General features: G+C 45.5%; 1 protein-coding gene across 3 annotated transcripts in view; it reads left to right on the top strand.

Annotated features, from left to right (window-relative positions):
• BIN3 (bridging integrator 3) overlaps positions 1 to 20987 on the top strand; it is a 46791-nt gene that overhangs the window by 8650 nt on the left and 17154 nt on the right. For all 3 annotated transcript variants that reach the window (XR_011075161.1, XM_068552852.1, XM_068552853.1), the window contains exon 2: positions 15980 to 16028. Coding sequence is in view for 1 of the 3 variants with exons in the window: in XM_068552852.1 (XP_068408953.1) it covers positions 15980 to 16028 (49 nt within the window). In the remaining 2 variants the exon portion in view is untranslated. The remainder of the gene's footprint in view (positions 1 to 15979; positions 16029 to 20987) is intronic.

Genomic DNA, 20987 nt, shown 5'->3' with positions numbered 1-20987 from the left:
CATATCGGAAGCACCTAGCACAGAAACTGGCAATAGTAGATGCTCGATAAATGGTCGCTTTAATTGGATGATCTCACTCAACATTCTGTGATTCATTCTGTCTTTCCTTTTCAGAGGTCAGCCCGGGGAGCGTGGGGAAGGAGGGATCACAGCTGAGCTGGACCATTGTTCTGGTCAAGTAACAAATCAGCCAAGTCACAGAGTCGTGCCTTTTATTTTTAAACACACACATACCTCCTCGGACTGGTGGCAAGCGAGAGTGGTGTTCTCTGTGCTCTGGTTCGGGATCCAGCTAATTTAGGGGAAGGACTGAGGTGGGGCTGGAGAGGCTATGGTCCTAAGCACTGGAAATGGATCCTTCACAGCTCAGGCCATTTCCCCTTCTGATGGGGTCTCTCACGTCCTTGCTTGGGCTGAACTTTCCTTGGCCCCGGGCATTGTGGCCAGCTGGCCCTTCAGAGAGGATGGCATCCAGCAAGCAGCTGCTCCGCCGGAGCCAGCTGACTCTCCATAAACCCTGCCCTGGCCTGGGCCCACTGTTTTCTCTCTCCGATTGTCAAGGTGGTGGTAGCCTTGGTGGGGCCTCAGACCAGAGAAGGCAGCGACCGGAGGATAGAGTGACAGAAGGATGGGGGAGGAGGGGCTTGTCCTTCCAGCCTGCAGAAGCTGCTGCCTTTCGCCCACCTTCCTGCTCTTGCCGAGACAGTGACTCAGGCCCAGACCACTCCCCGGGGAGCCAGGATTTCAGCCACTATCTGCTGCCTCCTACTCTTTGCTCAGCCCTCCCTTCGTTCTCACCTCCCTCCCCTCCCCCCACGCCCCACCCCCAAAACTGTGATCTTTGCCCAGCTGGAGATACCAGACGATACAGGGTGGGGTAGACTGAATCATTCCAGGGTTCTCTCGGCCCATTCAGGCTCAGTAGAAACAAATTCTGCAGGCCCAGTGAAGGCCAGGGAGGACGGGGTAGGTCTTAGCTTCTGTAAGCTGTTCTTGGTAATGGAGTGGAGGACTCTCCAAAGAAGGCGGGTCTCGGGGGATCTGCTGGGGTGACCGGGGGATCCCCACCCAGCTGCCGTCTGGGCCTGCCTCTCATCTCTGCCTCTGCAGTGGAGGGGGTGGGGAAACAAAAGATTGAGAAACCTAGCAAATCGAAAACGCACAAGAGCTGGTTTTGTAAATAGACATTACCCAAGAGCAGTTTTTGGGGAAAGGTTTTCCTGAGACAGACAGGATTAGCCAACTGGCATCATGCTGCTAATAGAGCTATTTACTGTTTGAAAAAGTATATTTGTAGCTTTGGAGAACATCCTGTTGACTTTTCTTTATTGTGAAAGAAAATAGAACCCTTTTTCTTCCCCCCCTTTCCCTCTGTACACATAGAACTTTTTTTTTTCTTTTTTGAGGTGGGGCACGTTGAGGGTTGGAGAAGGGTAGGGCTGAGAGAAATGTTTTCTCCATCTTGTTGCCGAGACCAAAATATCCCTCCTCCTGCCCTCTGGTGCTCATATTTATGGAATGGCAAGCAGAACAAAGTGAAGAATCCTACTCCAGGGGCCGGGAGCTCACAGCCTTCGTGATGGTTTCCAGAACGTAGAGATTCTCTGGGGAGCAAGCCCAGTCTCCTCTCTGGATCTCTACTTACCCACCCGATTCCAGAGGGAGAGCCCTGAGGAAAGCTGTGAGGAGGAGGAGGAGGAACAAGTCTGGAAGCCTGGTGAGCGCCCCCTGCCCCAGAGCCCCAGCCGTGCCAGGGCAGCACTGCTGTGAGATGCTCTGACGCTGTCAGCCTTGCCGCACACTTGCCAAAGCAGCTACTTCTCCTGAGGACGTCCCTGTGCTCCTGCGGCGGCGTAGACCGCAGGATGAAATCAAGAGGTCAAGGAGAAGAAGAGGCAGAAGAGTCAGTTGACGTGCAGTTGCTTTGCTGTTTCGTCTCGCCATCTTTCACCACTTCAGTGGCAGAGAATCCGATCCCTCCATCAGGGCACCTGCCCCAGTTTTCTGGCTCTTTCTCTGGCAGAGTGGAGTACATTTGCTATTTGGCAGCCTGAGAATAAACCCAGGAGACTCTTCTCCTTTCATATTTCCTCTCAGGCTCTTGAAAATGTTTTCCCTTGACCCATACTCTGATAACTTTGCCAGGCTTTACTGCCAGTGCCAAAGGCCAGCTCCATTCTCTCGGTCTCCGCTGAATTTACTTTCCCTTGACCCAGGCTGGTACTTGTAGCTGGTGATGCCTTTTTAGGTTTTATTTTACTCAGGTAAGGATTGGGAGACCAAGGACAATGATATTACCTTTCTTTGTCTAAGAGTAGCTTTCTTCAGGAACCCTAAATTAGAGTATGGTATTTGATAGGGCCCCTGGGCCAATAGACTCATTTTACTCATTCATTTAATCATTCATTCCCTGCTTACTATGTGTATGAAGCCAGACTATAAGCTCCATGAGATCATAGAATGAGTCTGCCTTATTCATCCTGATATCCCTAGAACCTCGCGTAGTGCTAGGCATGAAGGAGGCCCCTAATACATATTTACTGACTGTTCATTCAGTAAAAGGTTGAAAATAGCACTGTGCCTAGTACAGCACTTGGCAGGAGTTGCAGAGAAGCATAACATTGAGTCCCTACCCTTGAGGTGCTTTTGTGTCATAATCAGAAAGCAAGATGTACGCACATCAAAGTTAATTAACCTGTACCTTTTACCAAGCAGAGCTCACTTCAGTAATGAAAGGATGGCTCAGTCTTAGGACATGTATTCACACGGTTCGTCACAGCACTAGGTCGTAGGAGAACCAACTGGTCCACCAAATGTATGCTGAAAAGGCATTGATATAATTCAAAAATGCAGTCTTTGTATCTTTCAGTAAACTAGAAACAGAAAAATATTTCCTTACTATTAGCCTCCTAAATAAACCAGGAGCCCTCTTCGTATTTTATAGTGAAAGATCAAACTTGAAGTATTCTTACTAAAGTTAGAAACATTTTTCTGCAATTTTTAGCCAATGCCGTAATACAAGACAAAAATAGGTATTAAATATTGGGGAAGAAGAGGGAAATTTTACAGTTATTTTCAAATGATATCACTGTCTACTTGGAAAACCCAATTAGTTCTTTTTTTTTTTCCCAGCCAGATTTCTTGGGCTATGTAGGTTAGGTGTATAGCTGTGGTGATTGGTTGTAGGGTAAATATTTAACACCCAGTAGCTTTCCTGTGTACTAGGAAGATGAAATGAAAAAGAGAATCCATTTATAGTATAACCAAAAATATAAAATTCCATGGAATGTACCTAAGACCATGTGTAGGGCAAAAAAATTCACAGATAAGTGTTACTTTTGGATGTTAATATTTAACTAAATAAATGTAGACGACCTATGTGAAAAAAACTCTTAAGACTAAAGGACATAATAAAAAGACTTGAATGACTGGAAAGAAATATTTTGGCCCTGAATGAGCAAACCTAATATTTATAAAGATGTAGGTTCTTCAAAAGTTAATCTATAAATATAATGTATTTTCAGTAATTAATATCTTGATTTGGAAGGGGAAACACAGCAGATGATTTTGAATTTCATCTTAAATATGAAAACAAAATTAAAATAGCCAAGAAATTACCTGAAAAAGAAATGTAATGAGAAGGGATTTGCTTACTAGGTATCAAGAGCTGTTATAAACCTAAATAATTAAATTCGTGTTATTGGCAAAAGAGTAGACAGATCTATGATATAGAACAGAAGTATTTAATGCTGATAAAATGATTTTTCAAAGATAGATTATTTTTTTAACTCATTCATTTATTTATTTTTGCTGCGTTGGGTCTTTGTTGCTGCGTGCGTGCTTTCTCTAGTTGCAGTGCGCAGGCTTCTCACTGCGGTGGCTTCTCTTGTTGCGGAACACAGGCTCTAGGCGGGTGGGCTTCAGTAGTTGTGGCTCGCGGGCTCTAGAGCGCAGGCTCAGTAGGTGTGGCGCACAGGCTTAGTTGCTCTGTGGCATGTGGGATCTTCCCGGACCAGGGCTCAAACCCATGTCCCCTGCATTGGCAGGCGGATTCTTAACCACTGCGCCACCAGGGAAGTCCCAAAGATGGATTATTTTTTAAATCAGTTAAAACAACTGGTTAACCATACACTCAAACTCTACATGGAGTAAAGATTTAAATATAAAAAACAAACCACTAAAATTCATATGGAAATTCAAGGGACACAGAATAGCCAAAACAATCTTGACAAAGAAGAACAAAGTTGGAGGACTCACACTTCCCAATCTCAAAACTTACTACAAAGCAACAGTAACTAAGACAATGTGGTACTAGCAATAAAGATAGATATGTAGATCAATGGAATAGAATTGAGAATCCAAAAATAAACGTTTATACTGATGGTCGGTTGTTTTTTTTTTTAATTTTTTTTTTTATATTTATTTTTGGCTGCGTTGGGTCTTCGTTTCTGTGCGAGGGCTTTCTCTAGTTGCGGCAAGCGGGGGCCACTCTTCATCGCCGTGCGTGGGCCTCTCACTGTCGCGGCCTCTCTTGTTGCAGAGCACAGGCTCCAGAGGCGCAGGCTCAGTAGTTGTGGCTCACGGGCCTAGTTGCTCCGCGGCATGTGGGATCTTCCCAGACCAGGGCTCGAACCCGTGTCCCCTGCATTGGCAGGCAGATTCTCAACCACTGCGCCACCAGGGAAGCCCCGGTCGGTTGATTTTTAACAAGGATGCCAGTTCAATGGAGAAGGAATAGTCTTTTCAACAAACAGTACTGGGATAACTGGATAGTCACATGCAAAAGAGTGAAGTAGGACCCTTACCTCCACCATATAAAAAAATTAGAATGGATCAAAGACCTAAATATAAGAACTGAAACTATAAAACTCTAAGAAGAAAACATAAGGGTGAATCTTCATGACCTTGGATTTGTCAAAGAATTCTTAGACATGATACCAAAACCACAAACAACAAAAGAAAACATAGATTAGACTTCTTCAAAATCTAAAACTTTTATTCTTCAAAGGACACCATTAAGAAAATGAAAAAACAACTCACTAATGAGAGAAAATATTTGCAAATTATATATCTGATTAGGGACTTGTACTCAGAGTATATAAAGAACTCTTACGCCTCAACAGTAAAAAAAAAAAAAAAGGTCAACCAATTTTTAAAAAGGGCTAACGATTTGAATAGATGTCTCTCCAGAGAAGATATACAAATGACTAATAAACACATGACAAGATGCTCAACATCATTAATCATTAGAGAAATGCAAATCAAAGCCACAATGATGCCCTCATACCCTCTAGAATGGCTAAAATAAAAGACACAGTGACAAGTACTGGTGAGGAGGTGGAGAAATTGGAACCTTCATACAATGCTGGTGGGGATATAGAATGGTGCAACTACTTTGGAAAGCATTCTGGCAGTTTCTCAAAAACTTTAACCTAGATTTACCATACGGCCCAGTAGTTTCAGCCCTAGGTATATATACCCAAGGGAAATGAAAACATATGTCCACCCAAAAACAAATGTTCATAGCAGCATTTTTCATAATACAAAAAAATGGAAACAACCCAAATATCCATCTCCTGATGAATGGATAAGCTAAATGTGGTATATCCATACAATGGAATATTATTCAGTGATTAAAAAGAACTGGAGCACTGATACATGCCACAACAGGGATGATCCTTGAAAACATTTTGCTAGGTGAAAGAAGCCGACACAAAAGGCCACATGTTATATAATTCCATTTATATGAAATGTCCAGAATAGGCAAATCCATGGAGACCGAAAGTGTCTTTCTACTACCCTACAAAATGGTGAATGACTGCTAATAGATATGGGGTTTCCTTTTGGGTGATGAAAATGTTCTAAAATTAGCTAGTGGTGGGAATTCCCTGGCAGTCCAGTGGTTAGGACTCCGCTCTTTCACTGCCAAGGGAGCAGGTTTGATCCCTGGTCGAGGAACTAAGATCCAGCAAGCCATGCAGCGTGGCCAAAAAAAATAAAATTAGTTGTAGTGATGGTTGCACAACTCTGTGAATACAGCAAAAACACCAAATTGTACACTTTAAAAGGACGAATGTTATGGTATGTGAATTACATCTCGTAAAGTTATTTAAAATTAATAAATAAAGCAGTTTCTGAGTAAAGGTGACAAATTGTGGGATTTGTGAGGGAGATAAAACTAGGTGTATATAATAATATAATTCATATACATCTATAATGTATAACACATTATACATTATAATGTCTAATAATGTACATCTAGTTTTATCTCCCCCACAAATCCCACAAGAAGCACAGTGAGGTGATTTTTTTTAAGTCATAAACCTACCAATTCAGGGAGAATAGAAGAGACATTGACAGCATTTGGGGATTGGAATGCAGTTACGTGGGGTAACTGACTTGGCAGTTCCCAGAAAGCCAGATCGTGAACTGGCATTTAGGAAAACCAAGAACTTACATCACAGAATCCTCAAAGGTTCAGGAACTGGTGACACTAGGTACCTCTAGAAGTGGGCGGAAGCCGAACACTCAGATCAGGAGGATTGGTTGAAAGCTGCTTATAAATAAGTTGAGAGTGCTACTATCTCCTCCCCAACGCCATTTCACGGAACACTGTCCCCACCTCACCCTAGCAGAAGAATGAAGAGGCCCCACCCCTGGAGAGTGTGAAGCAGGGAGTTTCTCTACTAGGACACACAGAGGTGGATTTACTGTGTGAAACTAATAAAGCTTAAGCCTCAGGGCCCCACGCTTACATGGACCTTGTCCAGGGCCCTAGAAGGAACCCTAGCCATGTGTTCAAATGATCCTGTGTTTCTGTAAACTTTGAAAATGTATTTATACTGCACTCAGCTAAGAATATCTCTGCCTTCCTTTCCTCCTTTTTTTTAAATTAATTATTTATTGGAGTATAGTTGATTTACAATGTTGTGTTAGTTTCTGCTGTACAGCAAAGTGAATCAGCTACACATATACATGTATCCACTCTTTTTTAGATTCTATTCCCATATAGCTCATTACAGAATATTGAGTAGAGTTCCCTGAGCTATACAATAGGTTCTTATTAGCTACCTATTTTATATATAGTAATGTGTATATGTCAATCGCAATCTCCCAATTTATCCCTACCCCACCCCCTCTTTTTCCCCTTGGTAACCATAAGGGTGTTTTTACATCTGTGACTCAATTTCTGAATTTCTGTTTTGTAAATAGGTTCATTTGTACCATTTTTTTAGATTCCACATATAAGCGATATCATATATTTGTCTTTCGCTGTCTGACTACACTCAGTATGACAATCTCTAGGTCCTTCTTTTTCTTCTTTATACTACCCTTCATGTCAGGCAGCTTTGGAGTAGCCTAGACCCTTTTTGGGATGGGACAGGATTGGAGGGGGTTGTTGAATTGGGAGTATGCTGTTTTGACTTCAGTTTGTAAAGACATTTTTGGAAAACGTAAAACAAGTGAGAAATTAGAGTCCTGGGTTGGAAACAAACAAAGGATACCTTTTTTGATCATCTTCAAATGTATTTTATAGCTAAGAGAAAAATTGGATAAAAGTAGAACACAAAACAAAAGTGACAAAGGTGAGAATGAAATCAATAGATATTATTCTGAAATCATGTAAAGTGTAACAAAACATTGTCACATTGTACCAAAAGCTAGTAATTCATTAAGAAAATAAGATCAGTTTTAGATAGGAGTGATGATTATCTGATGATCTAGTTAATGAAGAGGAGGAGCATATCATATGAACATATTGCTAAAACATTTAAATTTCCAGTGGATTTAACATGAAAGACATAACAAAGATAACATAAAACTCATACCCTCCTACTAGGACATCAGTAACAGACCAGTTGCTCTCATTAATTCAGAGAGCATTTAAGATTAGTCATTGTACAAGAAAATTTGAAATGTGGCCTGAAATCTTACAGTTTATTTATGAGAGAAACATGAGATTTTCCTAAATTTTACAACAATCCTAAAATTTATATTATATTTATATGTTACCAGTAAGCTGGAAAAAAAAAGCTTTTCTAAACTGTCAGTAATAGGAAACAAATTTCAATCAACGCTACTAGAGAAAAGGCTGAATTATCTGTCTTTTCTCTCTAAGGAAATGATTTATCAACTCTGTGTCACATGAAGAGGCAATCATAGACTATGCAGCCAAAAAAATGTGGAGAAATAAATACAAAGGTGTGTCAGGCAGATGATTAATAAAAATATTAGGTTATTTTTGATTTTCTGATGTTCATGTTATTTGTCAGCTTTTATAACTTGTAATTTATAATGCTCTTTTCTCTGTTTAAATAAACATTCACTTTCAGGCCTATTTTTATATTTGCAGTTTTGTAATCTCTTTTTTTTAAAGGGCATGCAAAATTGTGTAAGCTTCAGGCCCACAAAGCCCAGATCCGCTTCAAGCACAGGTGAGGGCAGGACTTCATAGGATGAAGTGGATGAATGCATGTGGAGTGCTGACACACCCTCTTACACACACACCCACACCCACACCCACACACACACACGGCCTCCTCTACTCAGCTCCCAGAACAGTGAGCTGGGCCTTTATTCCCGGTGCAAGACAGCGGAAGAATCTTCTCTAGGGAATTTTACCTCCCTTGGAGAAAAGAGTACAAACTGGCATCAAGGATCCCCCACAAAACTTCTCAGCCAGATCATCCTACACAATAGACAGACATTATTCTTGTACTCACAGCTTCTAGTCAGCCTTTTGGTCCCCAGTCATATATTGGAGAAGACAACCAAGAATTACCACTCATCCAAGGGACATGTTTAATATGAAAAATGGAGACTAAAACAAACAAAGAAAGCAACTTGAAGGGAAACTGAGACTATAAAGGAAGAAGAAACTTTTTTCAAAGCTATCATTAAGATTTTCAGATAAGGCGTCCAAGAAATAAAAACAGGGTACCATTTAAAAAAACAAAAAGGGACATCCTGAAAATTAAGAACTATTGGAAATTAAAAACATGGCAGCAGAAATGAAAAACTCTTTAGAAATATTAAAAGATAAGGAAACATTGAAAAATAGAGAAATTAGAGGACCAGCCAAAGAGGGTCAGCATCAGAATTATAAGAATTTCAGAAATAAGAAACAGAGAAAATGGGTGTGGGGGGAATGGTCAATAGCAACAAAGTTTCCTTTAATCCCAGAACTAAAGATTATAAATTGCCAACTCGAAAGAGTCCTGTGTATCCCCCAGCACAATGGATAAAAACAGACCACAAGGTACATCGTTGTGAAATTTTGCACCCCGGGAGACACACATCTGACCCGCGAAGCTGGCATGAAGAAAATAAAAAGCAGGTCACATTCAAAGGTTGGGAATCAGATTGGCTTCAGACTTCACCACCACAGCGGTACTGGGAAATGAGAAGCCAGTGAAGCAGTGCCTTTGAGATTCTGGAAGAAATCATGTCCAGCCTATAATTCTATACCCAGTCAAAACTAACTCGTGTGAGGATAGGATAAAAAGGGTTTGGGTTGCGCAGTCTCAAAAATGATCTCCCTCACACTTTTTCTCCACCCAGATGAGGAGTAAACCAAGAAAGGAGAAGACACGGAATCCAGGTGGAAAAGATCCTAGGAGAGAGGCAGAAGGAATCCCTGTGAGGATGGTGACAGGGGAGCCCAGAGTGGAGGCAGCCCGTCCAGACCCGAGCAGGTCCAAGGCTCCAGTAGAGACTGCTTCAGGAAGGGAAAATGATAGGACACCTGATACGCATGAATGTATTGAGAGTAGATTTAGACAACTGAGAGAGGATTAGGGATAAACATCTAGAAGATTAAGCATATGAAAGAAAAGGAAAAATTAGTTTTAGGGAAACTTGTGCAGTGTTCTTAGTTCTGTATTGCTGTGGAGCGGATTACCCCACAAATTAGTGCCTCCCAACAATAATACCAGTTTCTGATTGTCAGGAATTTGGGAGTGGCTCAGCTGGGGGTTTTGGCTTGGGAACTCCGCAGTCTCCTGAAGGTTTGGCTGAAGCTGAACAGTCTGCTGGCTGCCACATGCAGGAAGGAAAACAAACCATGTTCTGTTCCTAGTAGTGTACTTCACATTGCTCTAACCAGATCACAGTATACCTCTACTGAGAAGGCAGAGTTGCAAATGTACCTTTGGGTAGTAGGGGTGAAGACCCAAAAGAGGTGTGTGTTTTTGTTTAGTTAAATCTTCCTCTTCCAAGATAAAGAGTCAATAGCTAGGGCCTAAAACCTAATCATCACAGGGTGGTAATACACGCATTTTTATTTAGAGATGCAAAGGTACGTATCAAAAACAAAACAAAACCATCCACGTTAGAAGTGCTCATCACAGGGAATTGAGTTTAGGGGAGCCTAGAACCTCATGTTTTACTTAGCAGACATTGTTGCCTTGTTAAACTATGCACATGTATAACTTTGATAAGAGCAAAACTTAGATTAGTAGAAGGAAATCATAAAAGTAAAAAGTAGGTCTAGGTGAAATTTTTCTGTGTTGGAGTGGAAGAGACAGGTCTTTCTCAGTATGACACCAAAAGAAGAAATCATAAAGGAAAAAGATTTGGGCAGTTTCACTTCATACTAATTAAAAGCCTCTGTACATTAAACACACGCATGTACAAAATGGGAAGGTAAACGTTAAGACAGGAAAAAAATCCTGGGGCTGGTGGTAAATGATTTCAATCCTTTAAAAAATGTAAACTGTTTCAGTCTGTCTCAGGGGCAATTTGGCAAGCGAATCAAAGCCTTGAACCTGCATGTATCCTTTGACCCAGCAATTCCAATACTAAGAATTTATCCTGGACTTCCCTGGTGGCACAGTGGTTAAGAATCCGTCTGCCAATGCAGGGGACATGGGTTCGAACCCTGGTCCAGGAAGATCCCACATGCCGTGGAGCAACTAAGCCCATGTGCCACAACTACTGAGCCTGTGCTCTAGAGCTTGCAAGCCACAACTACTGAAGCCCGCGCACCTAGAGTACATGCTCCACAACAAGAGAAGCCACCGCAATGAGAAGCCCGCCCACTGCAATGAAGAGTAGCCCCCACCTGCCGCGACTAGAGAAAGCCCGCATGCAGCAACGAAGACCCAATGCAACAATTAATTAATTATTTTTTAAAAAAGAATTTATCCTATGTGACTAATCCTTGATGTACCCAAAGATTTAGCCGTTGGTTTTTGTTTATAATAGAAGAAAAACTTGAGGCAGTTGAAATGATACATAAGCCATGTGGGTTACAAAAAGAAAACTAGTGATACAGTTGATTAATGAAATACTAGGTAGCTCTTAAGAGGCTGATGAAAACTTGTGTATTGGCATATAAAAACACTCCTGATATATGTTTCCTTTATTTTTTAAAAGTTGTGTAAATATGCATATGCTGTACACACTGAAATTCGGGGTATTACTTTTTCTCTGGGATTTTATGTATTTGTATCTGTGTGTGTGTGTTTGTCTTTTGTGGTTTTCCAAGTTTTTGACACTGATCAGGTGTTATTTTTATAGTCAGGGAAAAAAACTTAAGGGATTTTTTTTCTTCAGTTTATTTGAGAGGTATGGAAAGTACAAAAAAGAAAACAGTAATCATATTCTCACCACCCGGAATTAACTACTAACATTTGGCATATCTGCTTCAGGTTTTTTTCTTTCTGCAAATGTTTAAAGTATAATTAACACCAAAATATTAACCTTGGTTATCTTTTCAATATGAGACTGAGGGCTGTTTGGGTTTTTTTTTCTTTTCCTTCTCTGTCTTTCTCTCTCCCTCTCTTCTCTCCCTTTTAAGCTTTCTGTACTTCTCCAGTTTTCTCTGTTGAGCATGTTTTGCTTTTTAAAGAGATGAACTGTAATCAACTGTAAAAGGTAGAAATTTTAAAATGCCTAATAAAGGCGTAGACATTTTGAAGAAGGTAAGCAAGGTTTGGGACTCAGAGCAGCTTTGATGAAGCCAGGAGAAGGGAAAGGTTCCCTCTGGGTGGGGTGGCCATATGTCCCAGTTGCCCTGGACAGTCCAAGTTTTATGCCTTTTGTCCTGATGAAATTATTAATGACATGTTGGCACTAGAAAAATGGACCTCCCACTTTGGGACAGGAAGTTGTTTCTGAGGCGTCTAGATTTCGGGGATAAATGAACAGCCACTTGGCTGAATCAGAGTAGTTGTACTGGGTGAATGGGAAGGGAAACGAAAAGGCGGGGTGAGACCATATTATAGAGGCACAGTGACTGCTGGTTTAGGAAGTTCCTCGACCAGTTCTAGGGCTGGCTCAGGAAGTGTACAGGGTAAGCCTGGAGCATCTCATAGTCCAGAAAACAAGGAAGTACTAAACAAAACACACACACACACACGCACACACACTGATGTGGGTATGTCAGAAAGACAGGAGCCAGCTGAAGGAGCTCCCAGTGGCCAAAGCTGGAACAGTTTGAGCAACAAAATATAGTAGGATTGGATTATAATCCATATAAAATAAATATCGATGCATTTATACTGCTATAAGTGACTGAATAAATAGAGAACAGAAATCTCCCATACAGAATCCCAAATAACTTATGCCAATACTCTGCCCACAAAAAGGTGGAGTATTACTCCTCATTTCTTAAGTGTGGGCTGTGCCCAGTGGCTTCCTTCCAAAGGCGGGGGGGAGGGGAAGGGACCATATAGTGGAGAATCCTGGGAAAGGCTGCTTCAGCCCAGTGACCGAGACTCACATCAGCAGTAGGAAGTCGGGTTGATAGCTCAAACCCTCAGTATGATGTGGCAAGAATGGCACTTCACTCCTTCCCTCCAGAACCTGTAACGCCAGTCTAGTCGTGAGAAAAATAGCAGGCAAGTCCCAGTTGAGGGACATTTCTATAGAGTACCTGACCAGCACTCCTTAGAACTGTCAAGGTCATCAAAACCAGGGAAAGTCTGAGAAAATATCAAGAGGAGTCTGAGGAGACTTAATGACTAAATGGAATGCAGCAACCTGGCTGGGATCCTGGAACTTAAAGGGGACGTTAGGTGAAAACTAAGGGAATCTGAATAAAGTGTAGACTTTAATATTTCAGGATTGGTTTGCTAATTGTGATAAATATGCCATACAAATATAAGATGTTAATAATAAGGGAAAGTGGGTGTGGGATATATGGAGTTAGGTACTGTCTTTACAATTGTTCTATAAATCTAAAACTTTGCAAATCAAAAGTTACTTTTTGGGCTTCCCTGGTGGCACAGTGGTTGAGAATCTGCCTGCCAATGCAGGGGACACGGGTTCGAGCCCTGGTCTGGGAAGATCCCACATGCCGCAGAGCAACCGGGGCCGTGAGCCACAACTACTGAGCCTGCGCATCTGGAGCCTGTGCTCCGCAACAAGAGAGGCCGTGACAGTGAGAGGCCTGCGCACCGCGATGAAGAGTGGCCCCCGCTCGCCGCAACTAGAGAAAGCCCTCGCACAGAAACGAAGACCCAACACAGCCAAAAATAAATAAATAAATAAATTTAAAAAAAAAAAAAAAAAAAAAGTTACTTTTTTTTTTTTTTTAAGGCATTCTTCAGGCAGGGAGATGGCTTTTGAAGAGGTGAGGTGAAAACTAATCAGAATCATATGATAAAGTTATAGGTGATTGTCAGTAGCTGCAGTGAGATTACAGAGGCCTGGTTCCTTCTACACAGTTCACGTAGCCTCTCATTTGTGCAGAAGCACCCAGTTCAGCACCAGCCTCCTTCTCCTGATAACACAGTCCTCTTTCATTTCCAGTCTTTTAACAATGAACCCTTTCTAAATTCCATAGTATTTTAAGATTAGGTATTTTGACCAGATGATTTTTTTTCCTGGTTCCTTCAAATACATATGACATATCTGTGTGAAAGAGTATTAAACTCTGAGTAGTAGAGAGAAAACTGGACAAGAAATCACAACCCTGATTGTTTGTTCTGGGTCCTGTTGTTGAATGACCCTGGGCTAGTCACTGAACCCCTCCAGATCTGCTTCCTCATCTCCGAAATGAGAGGGTTGAACTGGAAAAATTTCTATGGTAACTTGCAGCTCTAAAAATACTGTGCTTCTAAATTAAGATTTAGAGAGAGGCTGTGGCACCACAAATAATGGAATCTAAGTTCCTAATTCCTTTGTAGCTAGTCTGGAGTACTGGACGCCACGTTGGAATCACTTTGAAGACGGCTCTGAGGATTCTTCAGAATGCTTGTCCTGCTCGCCACATTCTTGGAATGGAGATTCAGTTTAGAATTCAAGTTTTAGATAAGCTGAAAGGGCTACCTAGTCCAGCTCCTTTGTTTTATAGTTTGTTTAAGAAACTAGTCAGAGGCGGAGACCAGGGTTTCTGATTCCTGGTCCAGAGCTTTTTATACGGCAACATGCTTCACACAGAGCCCGATCAGTCTTTTCGCAATGCCACCAGGACCTCGTTTGCAGTGTCACCAAAATGGTCCTTGCGGGCAGTTGCTCACTGTCCAAAACCATTGTGTCAGTCAACTCGAGTCCCTGATTTGGGCAAAAGTAACTGGGGGGAGGGGGAGAGGACTAAGGCTCTCCTATCCCCTTAACCTTTCTTCTTCAGGTCTGAGAGAGGGAAATGGCAATTTCATTTTTTCTTTCCTTTTCAATTCCATAGCTTACCTTCCCCTGGTAATTACATAGCCAGAGATTATTTGTTTACAGAAGCCACGTGAATCAGCCGGGCCCCCAAAGGGTTAACGCTCCCAAATTACGGGGCTGGGTTAACAATAAACAGGATGTCCTCCAGAAATTAAATTTAAACTGCTGTGACTCAGGCTGGCCCAGCCTCTCAACCAGATCGTTGTCTGGGGTTATTATCGGTGGTTAATTATACCATTGGGCTTAGCAGCAGTGTTGGTCAGTATGGGCCAAGAGAAGCCAGGCTCGGGGAGAGGGGGGTGTGGAGGGAGGGGCCTGGTGGAGGAGGGGGGAAGCAGTGGGAGCGGGAGGTTTGAATGGAAGGGACCACTGGTCCTGAGCACTGGAAGGAGAGCAGTGAGAGTGGGGTCCAACCTGCACCCTCAGGGCTCTCCCCTGAGCTGATCCCAGCCAGGGAGGCTTAACTCACGCCTACCTTGGTGGGAGAAGCCTGCGTTTCTGTAGCTGTTGGGATGCACTGTGGCTTCTTTAATTCTCAGAACTGTAGGATGGTAGAATTTTCAGCGCTTAGAGGAAGCTTCTAGATTACCCAGTTTAACCCTCTTGTTTCACGGAGTAGGAAATTAAGTCCCGGCACCCGGCAGCCTGCTCCTCAGGGGTGGAGGCGGGGTTAGTGCTCAGGGTTTGACTCCTCGACCATGACCTTCCTTCCATTATGCCACGCCTTCTTCCATTTCCAAGTGGAGAACCTGAGGTGCAGGGCTTGCCAGCAAGTTCAAGGCAGACTTGAGCTGGATTCAGATTCTTCTCCAAGCTAGCTTTCTTTAGATGTTGTCAGTTCTCGCAGGAAATAACCCAGCCTGACTGGTCCTCAGTGCCCCTACAATTTGTCATCTCTCCCCAGCCCCACAAGAAGCCCTCCACAGTTTGTCTCTCTATAGAGGAGTAGGGAAGCACCTGCTACAGATGATAGTGGGCTTTGTGGTGTTTTTTAAAGTCATGTTTTCAAGGATGATAGCTGTCCAGGTGAGCCTGCAACCTCTGACTTCGCAGCTCCTCAAGACACAAGGTTTGTAGTGACTGTTACTAGTACAGCATCTCGCCTTTCCTGCCTTCACCTTTGCAATGTATGTAAACATTGCAGAGAAAGATGCTCTGGGGCACCTCCATCTGATTCTGTCCACAGGGGACCGTTCTCCTGGAGCCCAGCCTGGTTGCTGATGGTCCTAGACCCGCAGGCGCGTGGTACGAGTCCCGGGAGTGAGGCACTCCTTCCAGCGGGGAAGTGGCCATACCTCATCAAGTCTTTTCAGCCACATCCTTCCCCATTTCTCCTAACCTTCCTCTTTGACTCTTTGTCTTACAGGATTCCTTTCAAGATTGGGCAGCCCAAGAAACAGATTGTCCCCAAAACAGTGAGTAACCACTTCTTTCACTCCGAGACTCACGTGGCCTTTGTGTAGAACCGGAGCTTTGACTCAGTGCGTCGTGGGGCCGGGGAGGCAGAACCCAGGCCTTATTATTCCCAGGCGTGCTGCTCTAGAACCTCACACAGGCGGGGGCTTATAGGGCCCTCTTATCCTGGGACACTTTCCTCCCTCAGGGCAGCCTGGGCCCCTCCCCTTCCTTGGGCGGTGGAAGAGGTGGGTTACAAGGTGAGGACAGACACCCTGCTTCTGAACAGCCCAGCACCGGGGTCTGGTGTGACAGTCTGCACTTTCCTGGAAGGGTTCCTGAGACATAGGCTCCCGCCAAGGACACGTCCCACGCCTCTATCTCCCACCCCCTCAGGCTGCGTAAAAGGCCAGAAAGCCTCCCTGGGGTGTCCAGGTCCCCTTCTCTCTGCTGCTACGTTCATTCTTAGCCAGGACCCGGAGCCATTCGCTGGGAGGGCATGATTGAATCCTACCCCTTTGTAAGTCCACAGTTTTTATCTCTATTTTATCGCCACAGTGGAAGAGGAGGAGAATCTAGATTCTCAGAAAATTAGAACTGTGGGACTTCCCTGACGGTCCAATGGTTAGGACTCCACTCTTTCCACCGCAGGGGGCCCAGGTTCGATCCCTTGTTGGGGAACTAAGATCCTGCAAGCCACGCAGTGTGGCCAAATAAAAACAGAACTGGAAGCCACGCAGTGTGGCCAAAACAAAACAGAACTGGAAGCCCTTAGAGATCATCCAGTCCAACCTTCTGAGTTTTCCTGATGAGGAAACCAAGGCCCGTGGAGTTGCTGTGACTTTCTAAGGTCATAAACCTAATTCCGATGGAGCTGGAATTAGAACTCAAGTTCGAGGCTCCGTTTCGTACACTTTCCATAGCTTCACGCAAGCTCACTCGGGCTGTGAAGATCTCCTGAGGTTTTGGAATTCTAGTCAAGAGTGGCCTCTCCACAGGACTTCCCTGGTGGCGCAGGGGTTAAGAATCCATCTGCCAATGCAGGGGACACGGGTTCGAGCCCTGGTCTGGGAAGATCCCACATGCCGCGGAGCAACTAAGCCCAGGTGCCACAACAACTGAGCCTGCGCTCTAGAGCCCACGAGCCACAACTACTGAGCCCGAGTGCCACAACTACTGAGTCTGCGTGCCTAGAGCCCGTGCTCCACAACAAGAGAGGTCACTGCAGTGAGAAGCCCACTCACTGCAACGAAGAGTAGCCCCTGCCTGCCGCAACTAGAGAAAGCCCATGTGCAGCAACGAAGACCCAACGCAGCCAAAAATTAATTAATTAATTAATTAATTAGAAAAAAAAGAATGGCCTCTCCAACCCCTCACCCACCAATGTGGGTGAGGCTCTTGAGGGTTTAACGTGAGAGACTGTATCTGAAAGCTTAGCACTGTCAGCCTGCTGGAGGCCCTGGACTGTCATCCCAGCCGCTTATGAGACAGTTCTTGTCTTATAACCTTGGCCCTCCTTAGCTCCAGACTCTGAACTGGGTTTGGCGGGAGGGCAAGTGCAGCACGCATCTGAGCACTGGCTCTGTCTTTGGGAAGTCCAAAGTTAGGTCACTTAAAAGGAAATGGGTCCACGTTCAAAGGGCCCTCCCTTTTTTTCAAGCAAAGGCAGGCCAAGGACAGACTCAGAGTTTACCTCCCATGCAGAGGCTGACCAGCTGTGGAGGCTCTCAGCTGAAGCACGAAGAATCTGGATGTGCTCCAGCCAGCTACAGGAAGTGGGAAGGTGTGGCTTTGAGTCTCCAGAGTTTAATCCAGGGCAGATCTGAAAGGGAAGTGGTTTCGAGAAGGGTCTTTTATTCCCAGCACTCACTACCAAAAAACAAACAAACAAACAAAAATTTCTCCTAACACTCCAACCTTGATGGAAATAGCCTTTGTTCTCCATGGAAAAGTATAGGGTAGCATGCAGTTTCTAGCTTCCTTGCCAGAATTTGTTGTTGGAAAGGTCTCTAGGTCTTTTACTCTGAGGGGTGGCCAGGACTCCCCGGAGGAAGGGCAGATGGACAATCTCAGTGCCTGTGGATGGGCCCGTGGCCTCCCTCTTCCCTTCCTGGTGTCCGTCGTGTTTGGGATGGAATTGTAGCCCTCTAACACCTGGCATCAGCTCCTCCAGACAGACTGGGCATCAAGGAATGGTTAAGAAACTGGATTTGGAAGGTTCCCTGCCTGGATTCCCATCCTAGCCCTGCCACGTGTTGTCCGTGACCTTTAGCAAGTTCCTTACCCTCCCTGAGCCCTCATTTTCTCCTTTGTGAAGTGAGCTCCTATGGACATAGCTCCTATGTCATTGATGTAAATATTATGCGTCTTACGTGAGATAATGCATATGAAGCACTTAGCACCGTGCCTGGCACGTAGTGAGCCCTCAGTAAATATTAACTGCATTATGAGAAGATAGCTGATTTGACTCTTAATAAACCACCAAGGACCCAGCCTGTCCCAAGCGGCTGGATTCCCCAGTACAATGAAATGGTAGGCTGGGCCTTTGATCTCTCACGAGGAATAGAGTCCTTTGCTTCCTCAACTCCGCAGAGGCACTGAAGTCTATGTAGCAAGACCCTGCCTCTTCGGAGTCTCGCTACCCTCCCCGCCACAAGCCCCCTCCTGGCCCCCAAACAGGCCGAGGCTGTGCAGTTGTCTCAGCATCTCTGGCAGCTGCCCCCGAACATGGGTGACACACTCTACTTTTCCTGTCCAGGCATTCTCAGGGAGGGGAGCAGATGCGGCTGCCTGGGTTATTGGAAGTCGTGGCACCCCTGTCATGGGAAGAAAAGCTCTTGTTATCTTCAGGGAGTTTCAGGAGGTTTCTGGCTCAAGGCACCCAACCATCAGACACAAAGAAAGCATTGTGCGTTTGCCCTCCCCATTCTGCTGTGCCCAGGTTATTAACACAGATTCCAGTATTGTCAAGGCTTTGGCTGGAAGGGTGTGTTCTCTGCAGGGGCTGGCCACTGGGGCTGAAATGGAAGGACAGACACTCCCCCACTTCCCTGTCCTAACCTTCTGCTTAGCCCCCTCCCGCTGCCCCAGCTTATAAAGGAGCTGGAGCATCTTGGTACGGCAAAGAGAAGCTGCACCTCCCTCTGCAGCCGGGATGATGGAAGACCGCATATTGAAGCAAGGGTTTCCCTGGGTCTCGCACACACCTAGATTCCCAGCTAGGCAGGCGCTCTGGAAGGTCAAGGCAGATGGGAGTCCCGGCAGGTCGCGCCTTCACTTGAGAAGGGTTTTCATGTGCAAAGTGGAGGGACCCTTTGTAACAAACCAAAGGCAGGCCGCTCTCCACCCTGAGCCGCCCTGGAAGAGGAGCTTCTCAGAAGGCACAGGGCTCGCTCTGCCTCAGATCCGATCTGGCTCAGCTTAGCCCCGGGATTAGAGCCTGGCCCTGCCTGCTGGCCTCCCTCTTCCCTTCACCATGAGTGTGAGTGGGTGGGAACTCAGCCCACTATTCACTTAACAACCACCGAGCTCCTGCCATGTGGCAGCCTGACCTAGGCCCTGGGGACAAGCTGTGAGCAGCACGGCCCCTCCTGCCACCCTGAGCCTCCGAGAATGCAGGGGTTGCTGAGGCGGTCTCGGTGCTTGATCCTCCCTGCACTGACCTCGCCAGCCTGACCCAGCCCACCCTGACCTGCTGACAGTCGTGCACATGTGTTTACACTTGCATTGTTGACTGGGGTCCAGTTGCCTTTTTGGCAAAGGCATCAAGCATCCAAAGATGTTCAGATCTTTTGTATTTGGCTCCTTCCCTCTGCACGGATATACCTTGGAATGAGGCTCCAGTGTGTCCCTTGATCCCCTCAGCCGTTGTCTGAGGGCCTAGAATCCCGGTGCTGTGCCTCTCAGATCTTTCCCCTGGGGAGGAGAGAGACCTCAGGAGCAGTGAGCTATGGAAGCAACCCCAGCTGGCTACCGACAAAAGAGGTGAAGCGTTCTTGACCTTCTCTTAGGCTGTCAGATGGCCTTGAGCTGGGAGAGCAGAAGACTCAAGCTCCCACCCCGACACACTTCTCCGCTTCCAGCGTGAGACCCCGAGTTTCTCCTCAGCCAGTTGGAAACCTGCGGTCCTTCTCTGTGCAAGTCCCAACAGTGGCAGCCCGGGAGACCAGGTGTTCCCTGACATCCCACACAGCACGCTGGGGATTGCACAAGAGAGCGAGGGGAGCCTGGCCCTCGCCTCCCCTCTCGCCCACCCCCCCCCCAGGGCACCTGCCCTCTCTCTTGGTCTTCAGGAGAGCTGGACCCCGGCCAAGGCATCCTTAATTTCAACTTCATCTTTTCGGCAGAAAAAATACTTGTGCGACGTAAAGACTCAGCTCAGCTGTCACATCCTACAAAGTAAGAAAGGAGACGTGTCCAGCGGAGGGAGGCCCCTCTGTGGCCCCAGGCACAGGGCCCGGGCTTTACCCCACCTGCCAGCTGACCGAGTGCTCTGTGCCAGAGGGTCACAGACCGGTCTGCCTCCTCAGACTCCCGGTCCCCTCACCACCCCAGTGGAGGGGAGCAGGGAGACCCCGTGTGTAAGCCGGGCGCTGTGCTCTGTGCTCCACACATACTGCTCGTTAATCCTGCAAACAAGCCAGCGAGGCTGATGCTGGCCCACTGCCTCGTCAGCCACCTGAAATTCCCATGGGCTGAGACCAAGTGAAACTATCCCATTTTATTAGGAAAGAAACCGAGGCTCAAAATGTTGGAAATGTTTCTAAAGCTCCTCATCTAGTATCAGAGTTCATATCTTCTGTCCGCTCGCTCCCCTCCACCACCTGCCCCCGGGCGCTGTTGGAAAAAGGACTAGACTAACTTCAGTGCGGACTCCAAAGGGCAGGGCGAGGCCCATTTGCTCCAGAACAAATCTCCCATCCGCCGTCGCACCAGCAGCTGTTCAGACCTTCAGCTAAGACTCTGATTCCTGTCCAGCT

This window comes from Eschrichtius robustus, chromosome 10 (genome assembly GCF_028021215.1).
Source record: "Eschrichtius robustus isolate mEscRob2 chromosome 10, mEscRob2.pri, whole genome shotgun sequence".
Taxonomy (NCBI): Eukaryota; Metazoa; Chordata; class Mammalia; order Artiodactyla; family Eschrichtiidae; genus Eschrichtius; species Eschrichtius robustus.
Note: the sequence above shows the minus strand (reverse complement) of the source record. Positions and strands in the feature narration are given on the sequence as shown.